The 20,680-nt window shown below is 48.9% G+C and overlaps 2 protein-coding genes and 1 long non-coding RNA gene across 3 annotated transcripts in view; 1 reads left to right on the plus strand and 2 right to left on the minus strand.

Annotated features, from left to right (window-relative positions):
• NOTCH2 (notch receptor 2) overlaps positions 1-5,887 on the minus strand; it is an 80,320-nt gene extending 74,433 nt beyond the window's left edge. Inside the window, exon 1 of the mRNA XM_042873388.1 lies at positions 5,799-5,887. Within this exon, the coding sequence (XP_042729322.1) occupies positions 5,799-5,880 (82 nt within the window). The 5' untranslated portion in view covers positions 5,881-5,887. The remainder of the gene's footprint in view (positions 1-5,798) is intronic.
• Positions 5,888-6,042: 155 nt separating this feature from the next.
• On the plus strand, positions 6,043-16,929 carry LOC122181509. Its single transcript, XR_006179448.1, has 3 exons — positions 6,043-6,091; positions 16,168-16,232; positions 16,342-16,929. It is a non-coding gene; the product is annotated as an uncharacterized LOC122181509 (long non-coding RNA).
• On the minus strand, positions 12,058-20,598 carry SEC22B (SEC22 homolog B, vesicle trafficking protein). Its single transcript, XM_042874043.1, has 5 exons — positions 20,476-20,598; positions 20,169-20,278; positions 15,685-15,845; positions 14,430-14,576; positions 12,058-14,055 (listed from the first exon to the last, which is right to left on the minus strand). Exons 1-5 carry the CDS (start codon positions 20,548-20,550, stop codon positions 13,901-13,903), a joined length of 648 nt encoding a protein of 215 aa, XP_042729977.1. The 5' UTR covers positions 20,551-20,598; the 3' UTR covers positions 12,058-13,900.
• Between the last annotated feature and the right edge of the window lie 82 nt (positions 20,599-20,680).

Here is a 20,680-nt window from a genome sequence, read left to right on the forward strand (position 1 = left end):
CAGCTAAATACATATTGCCTGTTAAGGCTTAGAACTGAATAATGCTAAAAAAAAGACAAAAATGATTTTTGCAGATTAAGACTAAGACTGAGCAGAAAAAGCACTGAAATGTGACCAGAACTGAAGTTAATAAACATGTAACAATATTCCAAAATGAATATTAAAAGTAACACAATGACTTCTCTTCAAAAAAAGAAATCACAGGGGAAACTGAAGGCTGTAGTTCTCACAGCAGCATTAGCATTTACGTGCACAAAGCACTGCCTTCCTGTATTTTCCTGTATTTCATGGTATCTTCAACAATTTCACAACGTGCAGCAAACCGAGGCATTTCAACACCACTTGCTTTAAAAGCTGCTTTTCTGCTACTGCACTACTCTGGGCTCATAAGTAAACAGTACCAGAAACCATCTTCTACCTCAGCCACCATGAGTGAGGCATCCAGTACTCCAACTAGAAACGTTTTGTTGTGTACAGCATGAGATTATACTCTTGTTTTTACAAGAAAGTCAGCCACTGCTACCATCTCTGCTGTCCAGACAGGGATAGAAGTGCTGCTTTTGGCCATCCTCTCCTGTGCTTAAAAAAATAAGATTAAAAGCAATGGGGATTGTTTGCTGGGTTTCTGGCCCTGCCCCAGCCTCACTCAGTTGTGCTGCAGGTCTCTGTGGGGAAAGCCCGGGCTCCCCGCTGTGCCATTTCTACCAGCCCCATTGGGCACCACGCAGGGAGATGGGGAAATCACCCCGTGATGATCAAAAGCTGCCTGAAGCCCTTACGTGAAGTGGGCAGGCCGCCACTTAGAGAGAGAAGTGTTCAATTTCTAGCATGCGTCCTAGATAAGCTTGAAAGGCCTCTCAGATGAGGGCTCTAAGTGTGCCCGAGACAAATGCTATCAGCAGCATGACCCAGCCTAGAGCCCATACAAACCCTGGCAGAATCCCTGCACATAGGCACCGATTTCACCCCACCAGGATTGCTCTCCAGGGCCTGAGTGCAGCACAATGAGCATGGGCACAAAGTGTTACCCTCAGAACATCCACTGGACGTGCCGTGACTCCAAGCATCTGAAGCAGAACACAGAGTTAGCTGCGGTACGGTTTAGCTCAGGTTTCATGTTTTTGGCTAAAGAGATTGTTAAAGTAGAGGAAAAGAAATTACACTTCTGCCTCATTGCTCTTTAAGGACACCAAGATGATCTCAAAGTTGTGACTTGGTTTCTGTTCTTCATCTGCATGTTACAAATTCAGACTCCTTCCAGGCTAAAAAACTGAAGGAAATAGCAAAGAGTTGGCACTGGGAGCTGAAAGCATCGGAGTTCAGCTTCTAAGAGAGAAGGCTAGCACTAGGAAACAGAGCCATAACCAGAAGAAATCTGAAGGGGCTTTGCAGTGAGTGCTAATGGGAAAGTAAGGCCAACACGCTCCTCACCTGTAAGTTCAGTAAAAGTCAAGCAGAAATAAAACCTTGAAATACTACAATTAATGCTGCAAGGAAGAAATGTTACGAAGCTGGTTTCCTGTAGCTCTGTGAAGCGTGGCTGATAATCCTGCATCTAAGAAGACTCTGACCAAAGGTTTTACTGCGAAAGAGGAAACGGATCTTCTGACAGAGCCTGCTGGACCACTGAGCAGGTACAGCCTTATCCATAGAATGACACTGCACTGGCCTCCCTCCTCTTTCTGCCCGCAGACTCTCCGTTAAGTTTATAGAAACTCAGTATCTTTATATCTAGACATCTGACACATTTGGCTGAAACTTGGCTCTAACTGCACGCATTGTTTTCTGGGGAAAAGGTTGAAAACAACCTACTTATCACACAGAAGGAAAAAAAAACCTAAGCATAACGTTAAATACATGAAAGAAAATGAGAGGGCAAAATATATTTTTGATGGATTTAACCATTGCAACTGACATCAACTGCTGCCATCACACACCAGGAGGAAGGAGAGAGCCCAGGGCCGGCAGCAGCAGGGCAGGATGCACAGGAGTCCCATCTGCCAGCTCTTCAGCTCTGAAGTACCACCAACACAATGAGAAACCACAGCACATCAGGTCAGCAAGGCAGTGAAAAACTGCTCCTGCTTCCCTCCAGGATAACAGAGCGTGAAAGCAGCGGCCAAGAAAACCCCGAATGAGGAGGAGCAATTCCAAAGGAAGACTGGTAGCTTCTGTTTGTGCCGACAGGGGCAACAATCCTCTGCAGCAGCAGCTGGCACTGCAGAGAGCCGACTGCTCTAAAAGCTGTAAGGAATAACGCTGAGAACGCCCTGAAATAGCCCAGTTTTGAAGGAAAACCACAAAGGAGAGATAACTAATTACATGATACACTAACCTCAAAAGATTACAGTTCGAGTAAGATTATGCACTGAGGAAGAAGTCACTAATTTTTCACATAATCTGTGGGGCTGAGCAGAGCTCAGAGCAGCACGAAGGAATTCAGCCTCTGCACCCTGTGAGAAAACCCCACGATCTAACAGGTTGGGCTTCTTCTGCCAGCTTCTCCAGACTTCAGAAGTGTAAAAAACCTTCAGAAATGTGCATTTAAGAGGATTTTAGAAGAACAAGGCTGTAACAAGAGATTTGGTTTTAGAAATCCATTTTTCTTTTTTTTTTTTTTTTTTTTTAAATACCAGCTCAAGAATCCAGGACCTGGCAAAAACAGCTACCTGCCCTCTTAAAAGCAGGGCTGGGAACTGCTGTCCAAACCCACAGGTGGAAATGAATTCCTTCTGCCTGAGATCTCACCTTAGCAGCCAGTTGGAGGACTGTATTCCTACCAGTGGGAGCTCGCACAGCACTTCTTCTATTGAGAACTGCTGAGAAAAGCTGAAGTTATAACAGACATTGAATACAGAACAAATCTGTAAAACGGTTCAAAATCCTGTCAGTGATCACATCTTCCATTTCCTTTCACAGCTACTGCTGCCTGCCTTCCCATGTTTTCAGTTTTCCAAACAAAGCCCAAATGCCTCAAATCCACAGCTGCAACATAAAGCACTGAGCTAAAAAAAAGTTCTTGACAAAAAAAAAAATGTAGGGAAGGCAATTAAAGTGCTGAGGAGGTATTGGTGTTTCTATGGAAATCTGGCAGACAGAAGCCATACTTGCGTGTTCTCCATAGTCCTCCATCATTCTCCAGCACTAAATCTTTATTAATTCGAACATGACGAATGCCTGCCCTGTGAAATGCCAGCCTGCTGCTTGCTGCAGCTTCCATTGCAGCCCATGGTGATGTCAGAGCAACAAGATGAAAACTCGCTGCGTGGAACAAACAGCAGACACCAGCGCCGTTTTGGGATACAAAGCTCTTTTTTCATCCTCGTGCAGGCTAAAAAAAGGACATGTGCCCTAGGAACAGACTATTTTCTAAACAGAACCAGTAATTATTTCTGCAGCCCTCAGAGGACCGCGTGTTTAGAACGATACAGGCAATACTTCTGGATGGGCATTGACAAGACACAGCCCTCAACTTCTGTTGGCAAGATGATATCAGAATGAATGCACAGAAAATAAGAACTACAGAAGGGCTTTAGGTGCTTAGAGAAGTTCTTTTTTTTTTTCTTTCCCCAAGATGGATGCCATTTCCTTAATGGGTCAGAATTAAAGAAGCACTGTACTGTCTCTTGGCTTTGCAGCCTTTAGCTACGACTACAAACGCATGCTGCTTCCTTGAAGCCTGAAGTTACATGCTGCAGCCGTCTGGTTCTGCTGTTAGATGAGATGCTGGCACGCAGAAGCCGCGGGCTGTCAGCACCCTGCTGCCCTGCCATCACTGCTCCCAGCTCCACAAAGGACACGGGGCTCAATCCCACCCACCCAGGCCCTCTGACAGCGAGGGCCACATCCAGCCCAAGGCTTCAAAGGCATTCCACAACACAGACACCACTTTGGAAATGGGAGAGCGCGAACAGGACCAAAACACACCAGAGGGAAACAGCAACTTGCTGCAACTGCAGCAAGACACCTAAAATTAGGAGGGAAACAGCTACAGAGGGCAACAAAGAAACAGAAGAGATTCCAATGCCACACGCTACCAGAGGCACCAGTCCCCTTTTCCCAAACATTCAGGCCTTGAGAACAGCTGTGAGAGTGCCTTCACGTCCTTCTGCTCCCAGCAGTGCCCCGCAGGAAGTGATGTGAGCCAGATGCTAATCACACTCAGTTTTGAAAGTCTAAACCAGCACCTTTGATAAGAGCAAACGTGATACAGTAACACCTCCAAATGATCGAGTAAAACTTGCTGTTCAGCAAACCCCTATCAAGCAAGCAGACCCAGCACTGTCAGCAGGATCTCAAGACCTCAAAAGATCCCGAGTGTGGTCCACAACACCTTTGTGGGGTCCCACACAAACACCTGCTCTGCAGTGAAACTGGACTCAGAACTCAAGTCGCTCCCTTTGGCAATTATCGGGGCCAATCAGGGTGGGCTTTACCAGTGAGCAATCCTATTTCACTCCTTGCTGACTGATCAGACAAGGAGCAAATCACCACCATTAGCAGTAATTATCAGGAAAGTGTCCTCACCAAAAGTGCAGGTGTTCCCGCCCCGCCCCAGCTCACTGCAGCTTCAACTGCAGGCTTCTACAAACTAAACAGAGGCTCAACTGGAAAAGCAAGTTGCCGTGCCATTGGGCTTGCATGATGAGGCAGCGCTGAGCCGTCCAAACCAGGGCGCATCCAGGAGCCTCCTAGTCATTGACCAAGAGGGCTGACATCAGAACCTTGCAGCCTCTTGCACAAGAGCATCAAGACAGCTGAACAGACACCTGAAAATACCCTTTCAGTGACTTCAGCTTTCCTTTCTCCACTCACTGAAGGAACGGAGGTTAGCACTCAGAAGCTGTCTCCAGCATGGGAGAGCCAACCTGCTCCCACGTGCAGGCACAGCTGGGGCAGACACTGCAGGTGCCATGCTAGGATGAGAGCCTCGGGTCAGCAATGAGCTGGGGAGCTGCTGATGTTACGGCAATGCCTAAATCAACGGGCACGAAGTGTAGCCTTTGCAAAACCAGCACTGGGCCATCTTACAATGACAGAGCCATTAAGTTGGAAAAGATGCCTAACATCATCCAGCTCAACCATCCACCTACCGCCAATATTTCTTCACTGAACCACGTCCTACAGAACAACGTCAAAATGTTTCTTCAACACCTCCAGGGACGGTGACCCCACCACATGTCCAAGCAGCCCATCTTGGGGCATTACTGCTCTCCCCAAGAACGAATTTCTCCTAATATGCAGCCTGAGCCTCCTCTGGCACAGCTTGAGGCCATCACCCACCATCCTATCAGCCCACTCTCCTGCGAGAAATGTGGGATGCTCACCACTCTAATAACGAGGGTCACAGCTATGGGACGCTCACCACTATGGGATGCTCACCACTGTACTAACGAGGATCACCACTATATTGGCTAGGCTGAGTAAGCCATTTGCAGAAACAGTCCAGATGTGCACCGTGCCTCACTTCAACCAAGAGAATGTACTTCTGACTTTATAAGACTCCTATGCCATTAGGAGCCTTTTCAGTTCTTTTTGAGCGAACCTGGCCGAACCACTCTCAGGAAACAACTTTTTTCCCAACTCCCGATTCGGATGCGGCGCTCCTACCGGCTGCCCACCCGCGCCTGCCTCGGGCCGAGCAGCCAGCCCCAGCGGCCAGCCCACGCGTCAAAGCGGCCGGCTGCCCCCGCTCAGCGCAACCTCCCTCCCCCTCCCGTTTCCCCCCTCCCCAGCGCCTCGCCCCACGCTCAGCCCCGGACCCCGCGCCTCGCCACCTCCCCCCTCCCCGCACTCACCGGCCGCGGGCTCGGCGCGGCTCAGTACGGCCAGCACCAGACCGAAGAGGGCGGCGAACGCCTGCCCAGCTCCGCGGGCCATGGCCACAGCCGCTCTCCCGCCCGCCCGGCACCTCACAGCCCGCCGCCGCGCGGAGCGATCCTCCGACAGCACGGCCGATGGCGCCCGCGGAGGGACACGGCCGCAACGCCTCCGCTTCCTCCGCCCGCCCCGCCCCGCCGCGTTCCGCCCGCCCGCCGCAAGGGGGCGCTAGCACGCGGAGCGCGCTTCGGGATGAGGCGGGACGGGCGAGGTGGGCGCCCCGCGACGTGACGTCTGCGTGCGGGTGGGCGGCGGGCTGGAGGGGCTGCGGAGGGGCGGAATGCAGGGCTGTGGGGATGGGAGGAGGACGGGGCCCTAATAGGGCGGCTGTGTTGGCGGCCACCTCACAGCGTGGCCGTGCTGCTGGGTGCTGGGTGGAGGCAGCTGCTGGGCAGAGGCCAGGAGTGCCGTGGGAAGCTAGAACTGAAAATGGCTTTTGCTGCCAAAGGTTCGCTCCAGTGTGAGTGAGAGTTCACTTGTCTGAAGAGCAGGTGTGCAGGCTCTTAGCGTTATCTCAGCCCTAGTGTTATCTTCCTTGTGTCGAAGCACCCTGTTGAGGGTGGCAAAACCCAGGAAGAGACACAAATTCTCCCAGAGGAGGTTCACAGAAGGTAGCAGCCTGATAAGCGCGCACTATTAGCTGTAGTGGTGGGCTGGATTCAATCTCAAGAGCCCATCCAGCCTTAAACCATCGTTTAAAGCGTTAAAAATCCTTCTGCTGCGATTCCAGCTCCTCTCAGACTGAGAGCTCTTTGTGTTATGTGCTGACATGGCATGCTGGCCTGCATCTCCTGCGAAGGGAGGACTGTGCTGAGCTCAGGGAAGAGAGGGGGATAATGAATAAAGTCCAGTGTTTTCCCCCTTTAACTCACTGGGTCTTTGCGGCTCCCCCCAGGCACGGAGCTGGATTGTTAGTGCCGTGCCACCATGAGGGAAGGAGCCCAGTGATTTTTTCAGGCGTGCCTGGGCAGTGGTTTGCAACTTGGCCCAAACCTCTCCCACTGCCTCACACATCTGCTGGTCCTTCCCATCACTTGAGCACACATTGCGGCTGGGCTGGTAACTTCTATCAGGTGCTGCTTGTGACAGTACTGGCATGCTGGGCTCCCCTGAGCACCTCACGTGTGGGGATAAAGGCCTGGAGCATGCCCAAGTCTGCAACCAAGTCTGCAGCTGACAGCTTCGTGCTTGAGATCGCACTCTACTGCATCTGCAGGCTGTGGGATAGAAGGCAGCATCCAAAAATAGGGAGCTGATGTTTGTGAGGGAATTGAGGAATATAAACTCTCTGCATGTGAAATTACGGGTAGAAAAAAATGATCACTAAGCCAAGTTGGGAGGAGGCAAAAGAAAGGCAGGAATTTAACTGGAATGGGGAGGGCTTGGGTTCAGTCTTCCTAATGTAGCTAATTTGGGAGGAATTCTGGTATTTCACTGAAGGCTGCAATTTCCAGCTCCCCTCAGTACTGTGCATTACTCATCATCCCTAACTTTGAAACGGGCAGTTCTCCCTCACTGGCATTTGGCTTGGCCTGGTTGCAAGCAACTTCTCCTCCAAGCTGGGGCAGCATCTGCAGCTGCCCCAGCACACCTCTCTGGGGCTGATGCATGGCCAGGCAGGAGCAGCAGGGGAACTATGGTACCCAGTGACATCCCCAGGGTAAAGCTCAATCAGTTCCCCATTGCAGACTGGTGGGCCTGCCTTATTAAGCGACAAGCTGTTTGCATAGGAGTTAAAAATATGTTTCAGCATTACGTCGTCTGACACACACCATTGCAGTCCCGTTAAAAGCACTTTACACAGATAAAGATTCATCACATAGGGAAACCCACTGGCAGAAGTAACACGTGTTACACCTGCAGGCTGCAGACACAGCCATGCCATTTCACTCTGTTTCCCAGCCAGAGATCACCAGTAGCCAGCACCGGGGCTGGAGGACTCTGGCACCCCTTACTGCATCTTGCTGGGTGCTGAGGGCAGCAGGAGAGTTGCTGCATGATGAGCAGTGCCAGCTGAGGGATTACCAGAGCTGAACAGAGAAGATCTGCAGTATCGCTATTTAAGCAGTAGTGGCAATTAGGGAAATCCTGGCACTTTGGCTGACAAAGGCAGGGAGATCAAGCGGTCAGCAAGCCTCAGCACTGTCCTGCAGTGATGCCTTTGCAGTTTGTTGTTGCAAGTCTCCCTCTGAAACGGTTCCTGCAGCCAGCTCTGTAAAGTAATGGCGCACTTGTTTTGATAACAGTGGTTGCAGGTTGCTTTTCAGCTCAAGCCTTTGTCACGCTTCCTGCACCACTGCTTCGAAGCAAGCTGCCTCGCTGGCCATTGACGAGTGGTCATGCTGGGTTGATGGTGCTGGGCTGCCACCAGAGGTGTCAGGGTGCAGGTCCCAGTGTGGTGTGATCCCCAGCAGTTGATCTCTTCTCAAAAATGGGGAGAACAAATCCTGCTCCAGCTCACGCTCTCCGGCCTGGCAGAGGAAGCCCACAGGGACACGGTACCAGGGATGTGATGATGCAACATGGTGTCCCCTTGGAGCTGCCATCAGAGAAGTGCCCACAAGTTGAGGCCCTGCACGTGTTACATGGCACCTTCTGCCCATTGAAACCAGTTAGCTCGTAGCTCTGAAACTGGGGGCACGCTGTCCTGCAGGTGTGTGTCAGTGCTGCTGTGCTCAGCTCAGCTCAATCCATGGGGTGCAAGATACATTTGTGTCTAAGCTGCACTGAGTGAGAAGAGTTATGCTTTTCATCTGGTCCTGACCTCACAGGGATTGCTGGTTTCACCAGCTTTGCAGGAACTCATTGTCAGCCTCAAAATAAATTGTATTTTCTTGCACTAACCTTTCTGTGACATTGTTAGCGGTTCAGGCATTCAAACCTCTGCACAGCACACACCCAAATGCCTGCCTTAAATCCCAGAGTTTTACACACCCATATCAAAGTTGCCTTAATTTTACCTGTCGGTGTTTTTGGGGGGATTGAGTCTTACATCCAAGCTTTCTCTTTTGCGAACAGATGAGCTGGAGCTCCATTAAAATACAAGCTGGGTTCTTTCACAGTTTCAAGACTTCAGCAGTCAAGGGGCTTAACAAAAACAAGAGCGAGTGAGGCTTCCAACCAAATCCTCAGGGTTGGCAACCTTGTGCCTGCACCACAAATAGCTTGTGCTGTGGCTCATCTGTTGCTGTTAAAACTCACATGACTTGGCTTTTGCACTGATTATCTTACCTGCTAGCTGGTCTTAAAAAAAGAGGGAAGGCATTCCTGCCTCAAGCAGGCTGGCTGGTGGGGAGGGAGCCCCGCTCCCCGCAGGAATGCACCACGAGCTGTTTGTGTGCTGCAGTTAATCGTGGGGGGAATTTTGGCTGCCTGGTTCCTGGGCAGCAGCACCCGCTCCAGTAGCCTGGGAATATTTATAAGCCCTTGCTGGGGCTGCGTGGCTCCGCTTGTGCTGCTTTTACCAAGGCTGATGACATGCAGGGTGGCTACTGAACTTGAGGCCTTCCCAGCTCTGGGCATGTGATGGAGTGAGAATTCACCCAGTTGTGGTTACCTTGAGCTGCTGGGGCTGTACTTGCTGGAGGAGGCATCCAGCACAGACGGCCCCTTCCCAAACAGGCCCTAATGCAGAAGGACATGGAGACAGGACAATAGCAGTGTTTGTCACTCAGCTCTGGGAGAGGTCTCAGGGAACCCTGGGTTCCCTGTGCTCCCACTGGCTCTGGCACATATTGGCAGGGATGTGCAGAGGTCTCAGGGTCACTGAGGTCACTGAGGAGCACATTATTTCTGCTTTTCTATGCAAATCCTGTGTCTGCTTCCATTTTTGGATGCCTGGGTGACAGGCAGCAAGGAAGGCATGCTCAGCTCCAGACTGTGTTAAGGTGCCCTGCTTCCAGTGAGCACAGCCAGGATACATGGCATGCTGGGGCAGCAGGCAGTCCCTGGGGCATGCTGAAGGGCTGGGGAGTCTAGCGGGAAGCAGCGCTGGCAGCAGCACAACATGGGGAAGGAAGAAAAAAAAAAGAAATGATACAGGAAACGAGTTTATCATCTCTGAGCAGAGCGCCGGGGCTCAACCACTGGGGGTTTTACAAACCATGATTCAAAATCACATTGGGCTTCTCCCTGCAGCCATCACAGCAGAGAAACTCCTGTAGCACGGGTCTTAGTGCCTGCCTGCTTGCCTATGGCTCTTCTGGGAGCTCAGGAGAGCCCCACCAATTTCTGCTTCCTTTCCTGCAGTTGAGCTTGAATGTTCAGGCATAGCTGCAGTCAGCTGGGAGCAGCTGCTGAGGGGCTCAGTGCTGTGGGCACAACAAACAGTGGTACCTCATGTCCCAAAGGGGAGCCAGCCAGCGCCTGAGCTGGGGGCCAGGCAGGTGAGGGGAGGTGGTAGGGTTGGATGCAAAGCTGGGGAGATGATGTCTATAGAGGCTGTTGGGGAAATGTGAGCAGAGCAGTTGAGGAGGGAAGGTCAGAGCCTGCCTCTCTCACATGTTGGCTACAGGGCCTTGGGAGCTGCTGGACCCCAGGAGGGCTCAGCTCTGGGAGTGAATAAGGCTGTTGGTAGCTGCCCTGTGCTTGCTGCCTTGCAATCCAGCTCAGCTGCATCACCTCTCCAGACAGAGGGGATGGGGCATTTTGGGGAGCCCTAGGACATCTATGGTGTGCTGAGACAAATCACAGTACCTGAAGGGGCCTACAGGAAATCTGTGGAGGGCTTTTTTATAAGGGCATATAGCAACAGGATAAGGGGAAAGGGCTTTAAACTGGAAGAGGTGGACTTACAGCAGGTATTAGGAAGGCATTCTGTACTGTGCGGGTTGTCAGACACTGGCACAGGTTGCCCACAGAGGTTGTGGATGCCTTCTCCCTGGAAGCATTCAAGACCAGGCTGGATGGGGCTGTGAGCAACTTGGTCTAGTGGAAGGCATCTCTGCCTATAGCAGCGGGTAGGAACTACTTGATCTTAAAGGTCCCTTCCAATCCAAACCATTCCATAATTCTGTGATTCAGGGAGGATTGCTCCCTACAGTCAGCTGCCCTTGGCTGGCCTCCAAACCTAGTTGTGGTAGCAGTGCCCTGCCATCTGAAGAGCTTTCATTTTCAGGCAGCAGAAAAGACACATCCTCCTTTTCTAAAGGTCACTTCAGCAGCAAAGCAAACAGCAAGGAGCAGGAGGCACCCTCCCAGACTCACCAGCCAGCCCATCCTAAGAAGCAAAGCCCCAGAGCCTCTGAGGGAGATAGCACAAGGACTGGGTGCTGTGAGGACTGAACCCCATGCCCTACCATCCTGGCCTTCACTGTGCAGGCTGTTACTTTGTGACTGGTGTCCTCAGGCAGATGTGTGGATCCCTGACTCAGCGATGCTGGCACAACGCTTGTTGCCACTGGGACGTTCATTCGCAGCAAAGCAGCTGCCGGAAACCACCTGGGGTCAAAGACCCCTTGACACCACAAAAAAAGATGCAGAATGTGCTTCCCCCTCCCACCCCAACCCAAAAATAAATAAATGGGAGGATTGCAAGTGTGAGGAGCTGGTTCAAAGTGGGGGGAAGCAGCTGATGCCCAAATAAACATAGAAACCAAAACCCTGCAGCACCCAAACCACTGCTCTCTCTAGGGGAGAGGTGATGATGCAGAGCATCGCTGTGGTCTGTGCCAGATGGCACCTGGTTTACATGTGACAGCAGCATGTAAGGAGACAGAGAATAGGATTAGCCACCCACCAGCACAGCCTCCCGGTGGGTCAGGGTGGGCACAGTCCCACACAATCCTTTCTACATTCCCCATCCCTTCCAGCACTTATGGACACAGGGACACCCAGAGGCACCCAGACCTGAGCAATGGCAGCAGCAAGTGCAGCCAACACAAACAGCTTTTTTTTCTTAAAAAGAAACAAACCAGCTAACCCTTGGGCGCAGCTAAGCTGTAGGGCTTCAGGGAGGCTGGGGCAGTGCAACAAGATGGGGAGCCCTCAGTTACAGTCTCTGCACCGTGCCAGCACTGCCATCTGCAGGCAACAGCTCTGGGCCTGCACTGGCACTGACCACTCAGGCTGCACGTGTTGCTCTGCACACAGTTAACTGTGGGGTCTTTACCCTCCTGTGCCTCCAGAAGCAAATAAAGCATCCTCTAGAACGACAGAAACATCGGTCACGCTGCCAAGGGGGTTTTTCAGAAGCATTTATTTCACTGCTGACACCTGGGCTGCAGCAGGCAACTGCTTGCTGAGCAGCGTCTCCCCCTCAAGTCACAACAATCCAGTTACGGCCATTGTCAGCTCACCTTCCAGTACCCACATCACACACAGATCTACATCACTGGGACAGTCACCCGTTAGTGACACCACTTGCAAAGATTAAAAATGGTAATAATAAAACAATCAACAAAGTAACACTTGGAGACATCATGCAGAAATCAGGAAATTCTAGAGTACAAGACAGATGGGATTTGCTTGGTTGACTGACAGTGCTACTGCTTCCCTGCCAGTCCCACATGGCACCAGGCTGGGCAGGACAACAGCTCCTCGAATCCCTACCCAGTGGCAGAAAACATTCCCATGTCCCAGTTTAGATTTCCAGAACTACACAAGAACACGTGCTTTTAAAAGTTAATGGGGAGACCTGAAGCTTCCTTCTGTGACACTACCTGCTTCCTACCAAGTTACAGAAACAGACACTTAAGTGCAGAGAAGAGTGGGCAGGCCTGAGCTTTAGGGTTTTGTGGTTTGAGGTTGTTCTTTTAAGTTAAAAAAAAGCTGATGGGTAAAATAGTGCTCCTAGCACAGCTGGAATAAAAGTAAAATCACATTATGCTGAGACTATATAGATTGGCCCGTGAGAAAGAAGCAGCTATATAGTATTGCCCACAGTGAGTTTTTCTTCACCTACAATTTCAGCTTCCCATATGAGGTAGGGAGAGGGTGACTGCAGGAAAAAAAAAAAAAAAGGTGGCATTTCCAAAGGATTCCACTGTTTTTAAGTTATCCTCTTGAATCCTTCATGTAAAGGTGAAGTGTTTTTTAAGGAAACACTCCCTTTTCTTCATAAGAACATTCAGAGTTTTGCTTTTATTTTTTGGTTGTTTTCATTGAGAGGGAGAAAGAAAACAAGCGTCCCAGAGATGAAGTGCTAGCAGTTGATACATTTTGGAAAGAAAGTACAGTAGAAGGAAATAATGTAGTTTATCTGCAGAGAGAAGGGAAAATAGACATAATGCTGACATAGTTTGCACTGCGCCCGCACCAACAGCACTTGAGTTATACACCCTGTTTTTAATCACATGGAAACATACTGTCACACACAGCTGCCAGGAGAGGAAAAGTAGACACATACAAACCTGTCGTTTAGTTTTGTAGGGATCAATAATACAGAAGCCTTTCACTGCCTCTCCTAGCACTAGACAGAATGTATTTAAGGCATAATTTACCATCTTTTTGTTTCTAAAGCAATTGAAAGTGTAATAAGCCAAGATGTCAGACACAGAAAACTCAACAACAGCTAGTCCAGAGGTGAAAGCTACCACAATATGTACAGAGCAGTATTTTGCCTTCAAACAGGGGAATCTGATCTTTAAAAAGAAAATATTAACAAAAAACCGCCGATCCAGACCCTAAAAAAAAGCAAACATTGCCAACACAAGGAATGTTCATTAGAGTCCAGTTCCCACTAGAGCTACTCAAGAGGAGGACGTAAAAGGTGATGATGCTAAACTGCACTGATAAGCTGTTCCCAAAGCTCCCTGCTCGGAGAGGTGCAGAGCCGCAGGTCAGCCTCAACAGTATCCTAGTGCAAACTGCCTCAGGGGAAAAGCCTGTAGTCACCAAGCCTTTACACTTACAGTTAGGATTCACTAAGAGGTGTAGCACTCAGGTGTCGCCTAACATTTTCAGGACACTTGTATAAAGGTGATGGTCCTGCGTGGATTCTAATGCACATCCCCAGTGAACAGTGTCCTGCACACACACACATCTGCCAGGCTACCAGCTTTCCCTCTTCAGCGTAACCAGGTCACAGCCACCAGAATCTCACATAGACGATCAACATGATAAAAAACACAGCTACGGCCGCAAGTTTGGCGTAAGTGGAACGCATGTTCAGGTACTTTGCATCCTGACGGTACTTCTTGGACAAACTGGACAAGTTGTTGGCCTTGGAATCCAGAGCTGTTGGAGGGAAAGGGCAGAGAAGTTAATCAAGAAGTAATCAACCCAACCAGGTATCACCCACATGTTACATTAACTGAAGGAGTTTCTCTGGAGCAGCTGGAAGAACAGCAGTATTGCATGACAGCACGCCTTGTGTCTGCCTGGTGATCTAGTGCTTGTTCTACCAGGGCCACCCAGCGTGGTGAGACACTCAGAAGTAGCACCAGTATCCATCAGGTGCTTCAGGATGCAACTGACAGAAATGATGCACCTGCTGAGTCCATTGCTTTTCTAAGGAGACCTCGGGATTAGGAAGACTTTCCATCTGATGTGCTCTACCCACGTTACTGACTGAGGGTAAGCATACACCAAACAGCAGCCACCACGCGTACCTGAAAGTGCCTCTCCTCGCTGCAAGACCTCCTCAATGTTGGCCACCATAATCCTCTGCACATCCTGCAGCTCTGTGTTGATGGAACCCAGGTTCCTCCTCGCCCGGCTGTCGATGTAGAGCTTCTTGGTTTTCTGGATGTAGGTGTCTGGAACAAGAGAAAACCATCAAGAAGGATACTTACCTCCCTGTGGTGCTTGCTTTGCCAAGCAAAAGGAACTGATCTGTCTCTGCTTCAGCCTATGCTTTCTTCAGCTGAAGCACCCACCACTGCTTGAAGACTTTCCAGTCAACAGTCTGATAGACATCAGCAGTTCTCTGATGTTTCTGGTTAGTTGTGTTCACTGAAACATATACTCAAATAGAGACACAAGAGGGCATAAGATCAGAAACTTTCTGCTTCAAGTTAATATATCTTTCACTGCAAATGAAAACTATTACACAAAAAAAGTATAACACAAAGTGACCCTTGCTTCTGCCCTCCCACCTCAAAAGCTAATTCTTCAATTTGAAAATAAGAAAATGTTAAGAACCAGTTCCAAGCATTAATGTGGCTGCAGGGAGAGGCTGCAGACATGGGTTAGAAGCTTTAGGCTTCTCACTCTGCTGCTCCAGGCCAGCACAGAAGGGCCTTAACCTAAAAGCAAGGCAAGAAGGCTGAGAGACTTTGCTGCTGGATATGCACTGCTCTGGGAGAATAATATTCTTCCAGGCTCTACCCACACAGTCCCAGTTCTGTGCCTACATAATGGGCACACCAGTGGAGAGCAAACCACCAGAAAGAGAACAAAAAGACCTCAAGTCAGAGTTGTTCTTCCCTCCCCAGCACACTGCTGGACACTAATGTTCTCACAATTTGCATCCCACTCACTCTCATTCAGGCTGCTGTATCAAAAATGTCCTACACTTTATTAGTTCCACACCACCTCCTTCAGATGCAGTGGAGAAAACACTCACTGAACACAGAGCAGCCTGGCTGCCAAAGGAGTGGGAGAAGTGCTAAGACAGCCAGCAGACTGCAAGCAAATATTCCCTGGAAACAAGCCCAAAGACTGAAAGCAAGAAATCTGAGCTAAAGGATATTTATGATTTTCTTACCACGTCTCTATTCATAAATATTCCATGCTAAAAGCACCCATTTTAACAGCACCAAAAAGAGAATGAACTGTCAGTTCCATAGGCCAAGCAGGGGAGCATTTTGTGGCCGCAGCCCCTGCAATAAGCTTGCTAACTAGCCTTGCAGAGAGGGACCTCACCAAATTCAATGAATGAATAGGGCCTGGAGACCGTTGGCACCTTCTTGCCATGCTGCTCATCAAATTCTGATTGCAGGTCTTCCAGATACGCAAAGGCCAGTTTCTTTGGGAACGCAGCTTCGCACAGGACCAGGTAACACACCCCTTTCTCAATGATGTAGCTAGAAGAACATAAAATAGAGAATCAATCAAGCACTTTTGTACCCATCCTATTAGACACTATCCATCATACCTTTCTCCCCCCCAAGTAAACAGCTTTCTGAAGCTGAGAACCTAGCTGGCTTTGTATAACCCTACTGTCACTGACTGTAATTCTTCTGAAGTTGAACTTGGGAGCAACGATTCATTTTAGCCTGGCTAAAATGCTACCCAAATAATGAGAACAGGACAAATGTACTTTCAGTTTGCTATGTCAGGCCTGGGTATAAACTTTCTGCAAAGTAGTGGCTATTTTTTATTCACCTAAAATAAATTTTCTTGCAGCTTTAGACCCTGTACCAGCTTGAATGACCTCTGAACTTTCACTTCACTGGGACCACATTTGGGCTGTGAGTATCACCAGCTTAACAAAAATGCCAGCAACAAATGCTATAATTTTGGGAGTGAAATGAGAGGACAGCTTGCCTACTTCCCTTCTATCATGCATGCCTTCTGCAGCCTGAAGAAGAGAAGCACTAGAAAGTTTGCCAGCAGAAAGAAGGGAAGATGGAAAGCACAGTCTAAGGAACACACAGCACAGCCACATACCTGAGGCCCACAGATAGAAGGCACCCACAGGAATTTGGTCTCAATGTGCTAAAGCTCTGATGAAGCACCCAGTGACTGCTGGCTCCCATGTCCTATTTTGGAAGGCTGAGTGCTGCCTTCCTCCCCAACACTCCCCTATTGCTGGGGCAATGCTTTCTACAAGCTGACCTCAGCATACAGCCAAATAAAAATACTGGTACTAGATGGGCTCTGGTGACATCTTTATCCTATTTGCAATGGATAAGGTAGGCTGTGATGTTAGGAGCCCCCAAATTGGTGCTGAAACAGGAGCTACTGTTGCTCTTTAACCCTGTTTTGTGCAGCTGAACACAGATGTTCTCTTCCTACCACCTCACTCCCTATTGCAGCTAATTCTCATTGTTCACAAAGGTTTAGTGCTGAGCTTGTTTCATTGCGGATAGCAGTGTCTGTGAGCAGAAATAGGGAGGAACCTTCCATTACAACTCAGCTAAAAAGCCTACTGCAATAAAGGATAAGAATGAGACTTAAGACTATTTATTTTACTTGTTTCACTACAGCTATCTGCTGTTGCATGTTCCCTATGTTCTTCTCCTCATTCAGCCACTACAAAAATAAAGGCAACAGTAATTCTACCAAAACCAAGCTAGTGGAGATGGCAGATAGCTCTGGATATACTTTCAAATATTTCTATTACTCAGGATGGAATTCCAGTTTTACATTTATGTTACCTTCCCTTGACTTTGTGTCTAATAATGCCATTATGTAGCAGTCTAATTAACCTAGAGATTAACAGTGTATTAGAGAACTGATCTAGTCATAGGGGCACTGTAGTTAATAAGCTTTAAAATTTCAATAGCTGCATCCAGCTATTATATATAATACAATACATACAATACAACTTTCTCCCACAACCTGTGGTTTTTCCAGATACTCAAAAAGGTCTTGACCCTCTGATTTAACCATCCTCAACTCACTTCTGAGTGTCCTTTTCTGCTGCCTCAGTGATCTGTGTGCAAAACCTGCCAGACTGCAAGGAACAGCTGTTCCACTCCAAGCAGAAGCAACAAATTTCAGCCACTACAGTCCACCCTTTTTTTTTTTTTTTTTAAATACCTTTGTGTGTCCCTCAGCTTGGACTGCACTAGTCTGTAGGTCTAATCCTATCGTATGCATTGCCTCTGTTCCTTCCTCACCCTCAGAGACCCTCTTGGCAGCTCAGGATTGTTCTAAGTTATCACTCAGAGCTTGATTTAGCCACTGCCATGACCAGAAGCTTTTTGGAAGGTACTTGAAAGCAGCAAGGTTCTTGTCAGACAAGAAGAGTATTGCCTGAGAGCTCTCAAAGATGAGAGCAAATGAAGGAACATATCCAGCCAGTAAAGCCATGGTCTCTTCTGGCCAGCTGGTCCTGCCTGGAACCCTTCAGCTTTATTTCCCACTTGCTTTCCCCAATATGATATCAAATATGAAGTCAGTATAATCTGTCAGTACCACAGCAAGCAACCACACCTCCTTCTGTCCTGGATTCACGCCATTCTGCAGCCTCAGTCCAAGATCAGAATAGATTTCCAGCACAGCTGGATGCCTCTTTCACACTGGTGCACGCCTCTGAGCTTTTGCATAGCACCTGATCTCACTGCATGCCCAGCAGTGCACACATTGCAGTTTACCACTTCTAACTCTAGATTGCTGCATGCTGAGGGTAGCTAGCAGGCTTCTGTATTTATTTGGGATAAGTTTGAGAGAGAAAAGCTTTATTCTTCTAATTGGTATCAGCAGTAAAGGCCAAGGGTTGTTTTCAACATGACAGGTAAGAGCCACTTAAACCACTGACAAGCCAAAGGTCAACTCACAACTGACAGCAGAGCAAAGTATGGAGGTGCTTCTGTGCCTGCACAACCATTACTGCAAGTGCTGTACCTGGAACGGTGACACAGCTTTTGGAGCTGCTCTGAAGATTACATTTGATGACAATCAGTCCAGCAGTGTTAGTCTGAGCTTCAGATTTCATCAAGGCAAGACTCTTCTTTGAACTGATCAAGCTAAAAATGTTCACAGTCTTTTTAGCAAGTTCAGCCAGGATCTCCCTCACACCACAAAAAGCTCAGTCCTGGCTTATGCTGCCCTCAGCAGTCAGAGCACTGATTTGGCAGAAAACAAGATGGACTGTGTTAACTAACAGCATTGTTTAAAATAGTACTGATGACCATCTCTGATTCCCCTATTTCCTCCCTACCTATACTGTTATCAGAGGAGAATTTTGGATCTGGAAGCATTCTTCATTTCACGAAGGTCCTGCTTTGTATCCTATGATAAAAGCAGCAACACAAGAGTGCTTTGCAGTAGCAGCTGTCAGCAGCCTGTGGAACTTGACCAAAGACTGAATACAGAAAGATAGATACTTCCATCCCTGCTTATTAGCCAGCCACATAATCTGGGTGTTTCTTTGAGACATCCATCAAAACATGAGCTTGCCTAAATCCTCCTGGCTTCGGTTCCCTGGGCACTGCAACTGAAGCAGTCTTCCCAGACATTGCTCTGCTTGCATCATGGAAGCAATGTGACAAGGGAGTTTACCAGGATTTCTAAAGACTCTTCCCCAAGGCTTCACAGTCACAGATACACCTATGCAGTGCCACTGGAACATCTAGAAACAAAGTCTTTGAACTCTAGAAAATTTTAACTTCTGTAAAGAAGATTTAGAACAGTACTCTCCTGTTAGCTCTGGAACATTGCCTAAGCTCTAGAAGAGATAAGAGCCAGACTGCTTGAATCACTGACACTGTAACTCCATAACAAAGGCAACCAGAAATCAGGGGGCAAAAAAACGCTGCTGCTGGCAGCACAGCAAAGCTTTGCACATCATTGTTCTGTCAATACCATACGGCACTCAGTCTCACAGAGATTTGCTTCTCTAACATAAATATTTCTGCTGGTAACGTAATTCTGATTCTTGATAAGAACTTAACTTTCGTTAAAAACTTAAGTTAACTTTATTTTATTGTAGCAATTATTCTGCTAGGTTGTTACATAACAAAAAAGCATTTCCTCTTCTCCTGCCTTTTGTAAGCTATAAATTCTTCTACCTGTTACTTTCTTTCTAGGCCCCCTGGCTGCTGGTTAGGTGGTAACGGTGCCAGACCCACATTCTCTGTAGGCTTTCATTATCCAAATGCACTTAACAGCAGGCAGAAAAGTCAAGAGAGATCATAAGCTAAGTTTGCAAATGCTTCAATAGATTAATTAAATGCAGCAACACATTTATTGATAAGATCAAAGATGTGAAAAAAATGCTTGTTAGCTATTAGAAAAACTGAATATATCACAGACTATATGCTTGAGCATATGGATGAATAAAAGGGTACACTCTCACAGGACACAGGGAAAGGAGAACCTCGTTCAGAAGAAGTTTACAATGGAACTGCTAACCTGCTTTTACCAATGACATCTGTTTTTGGAAGTGATAGAGGGCATAAAGAACCCGAAGGAGACAAAAAGGGATATTAAAGGGTACAACCTACACTGTCTTGAGCAAAGGCACAGCTAAGCAGCCAGCTGAAATGCCAGAAGGCAGTGCCATGATGTAATACCTCACGTGTTCTCCCTTAGCACATCTATTACCCCACCAGCAGTTGGCAGCTGCACAATTCACCCTCCCTAGGAGGGCTCAGTTTCCCAAGAGGACCCAGAAGCACCTTCCTTTGACCCCAGAGAGAGCAAATGCTAACCGTGCCACCGTACCCGGGGCCACTTACTGGAAAGCCATGGCTCCTGCCTCCAGAGTGCACCTCGTAGGGGACTGCTCGTTCAGCTTACGGAACAGCTGCTTTGCCTGGCTCTGGTACTGCTGCAGGTCGCGGCCAGACTGCGGGGAGAGGACAGGCCGTTGGCAGCTGCCGTTACCCGGAAAACACCCCCCACCCGCGTCCCAACGGCTCGATGAAGTGCTGGTCGTGGGGGTCGGCGGGGCTCGGCCGGAGCCTAAGAAGAGCGAGATCGATTGGACCGGGCCGGGCCGATCTGGCCCAGGCCGAGCCTGGCTAGGCTAAGACCCCAACATACCTGCTCATCTTCCTGCATGGAGGCGGCGAGCGGCAGCCCGTCCGCCACGCGGGCGATCATAGTAAGCAACACCATCCTCGCCTCCGCTCACTGCCCTACCGCCACCGCCACCTCCTCCTCCTCCCCCCTCAGCCACCACTGAGCTGGCCGGAAACTGCCACTACAACATCCGGTCCGCCACCAACAGCCGCCCGGCAATTTCCGG

The sequence above is a fragment of the Lagopus leucura genome, unplaced genomic scaffold (genome assembly GCF_019238085.1).
Source record: "Lagopus leucura isolate 7727_CA_CO unplaced genomic scaffold, USGS_WTPT01 Super-Scaffold_100009, whole genome shotgun sequence".
Lineage (NCBI taxonomy): Eukaryota > Metazoa > Chordata > Aves > Galliformes > Phasianidae > Lagopus > Lagopus leucura.

Bases quoted from the DNA above. Each gene is read 5' to 3' on its own strand.
- SEC22B (XM_042874043.1), bottom strand. From the start codon at position 20,550: ATGGTGTTGCTTACTATGATCGCCCGCGTGGCGGACGGGCTGCCGCTC. The intron at 20,279-20,475 runs GTATGTTGGGGT...CTCTCCCCGCAG, and splicing joins CCATGCAGGAAGATGAGCAG to TCTGGCCGCGACCTGCAGCA. The intron at 14,056-14,429 runs GTACGCGTGGTG...TCCCTCCAACAG, and splicing joins GCGAGGAGAGGCACTTTCAG to CTCTGGATTCCAAGGCCAAC.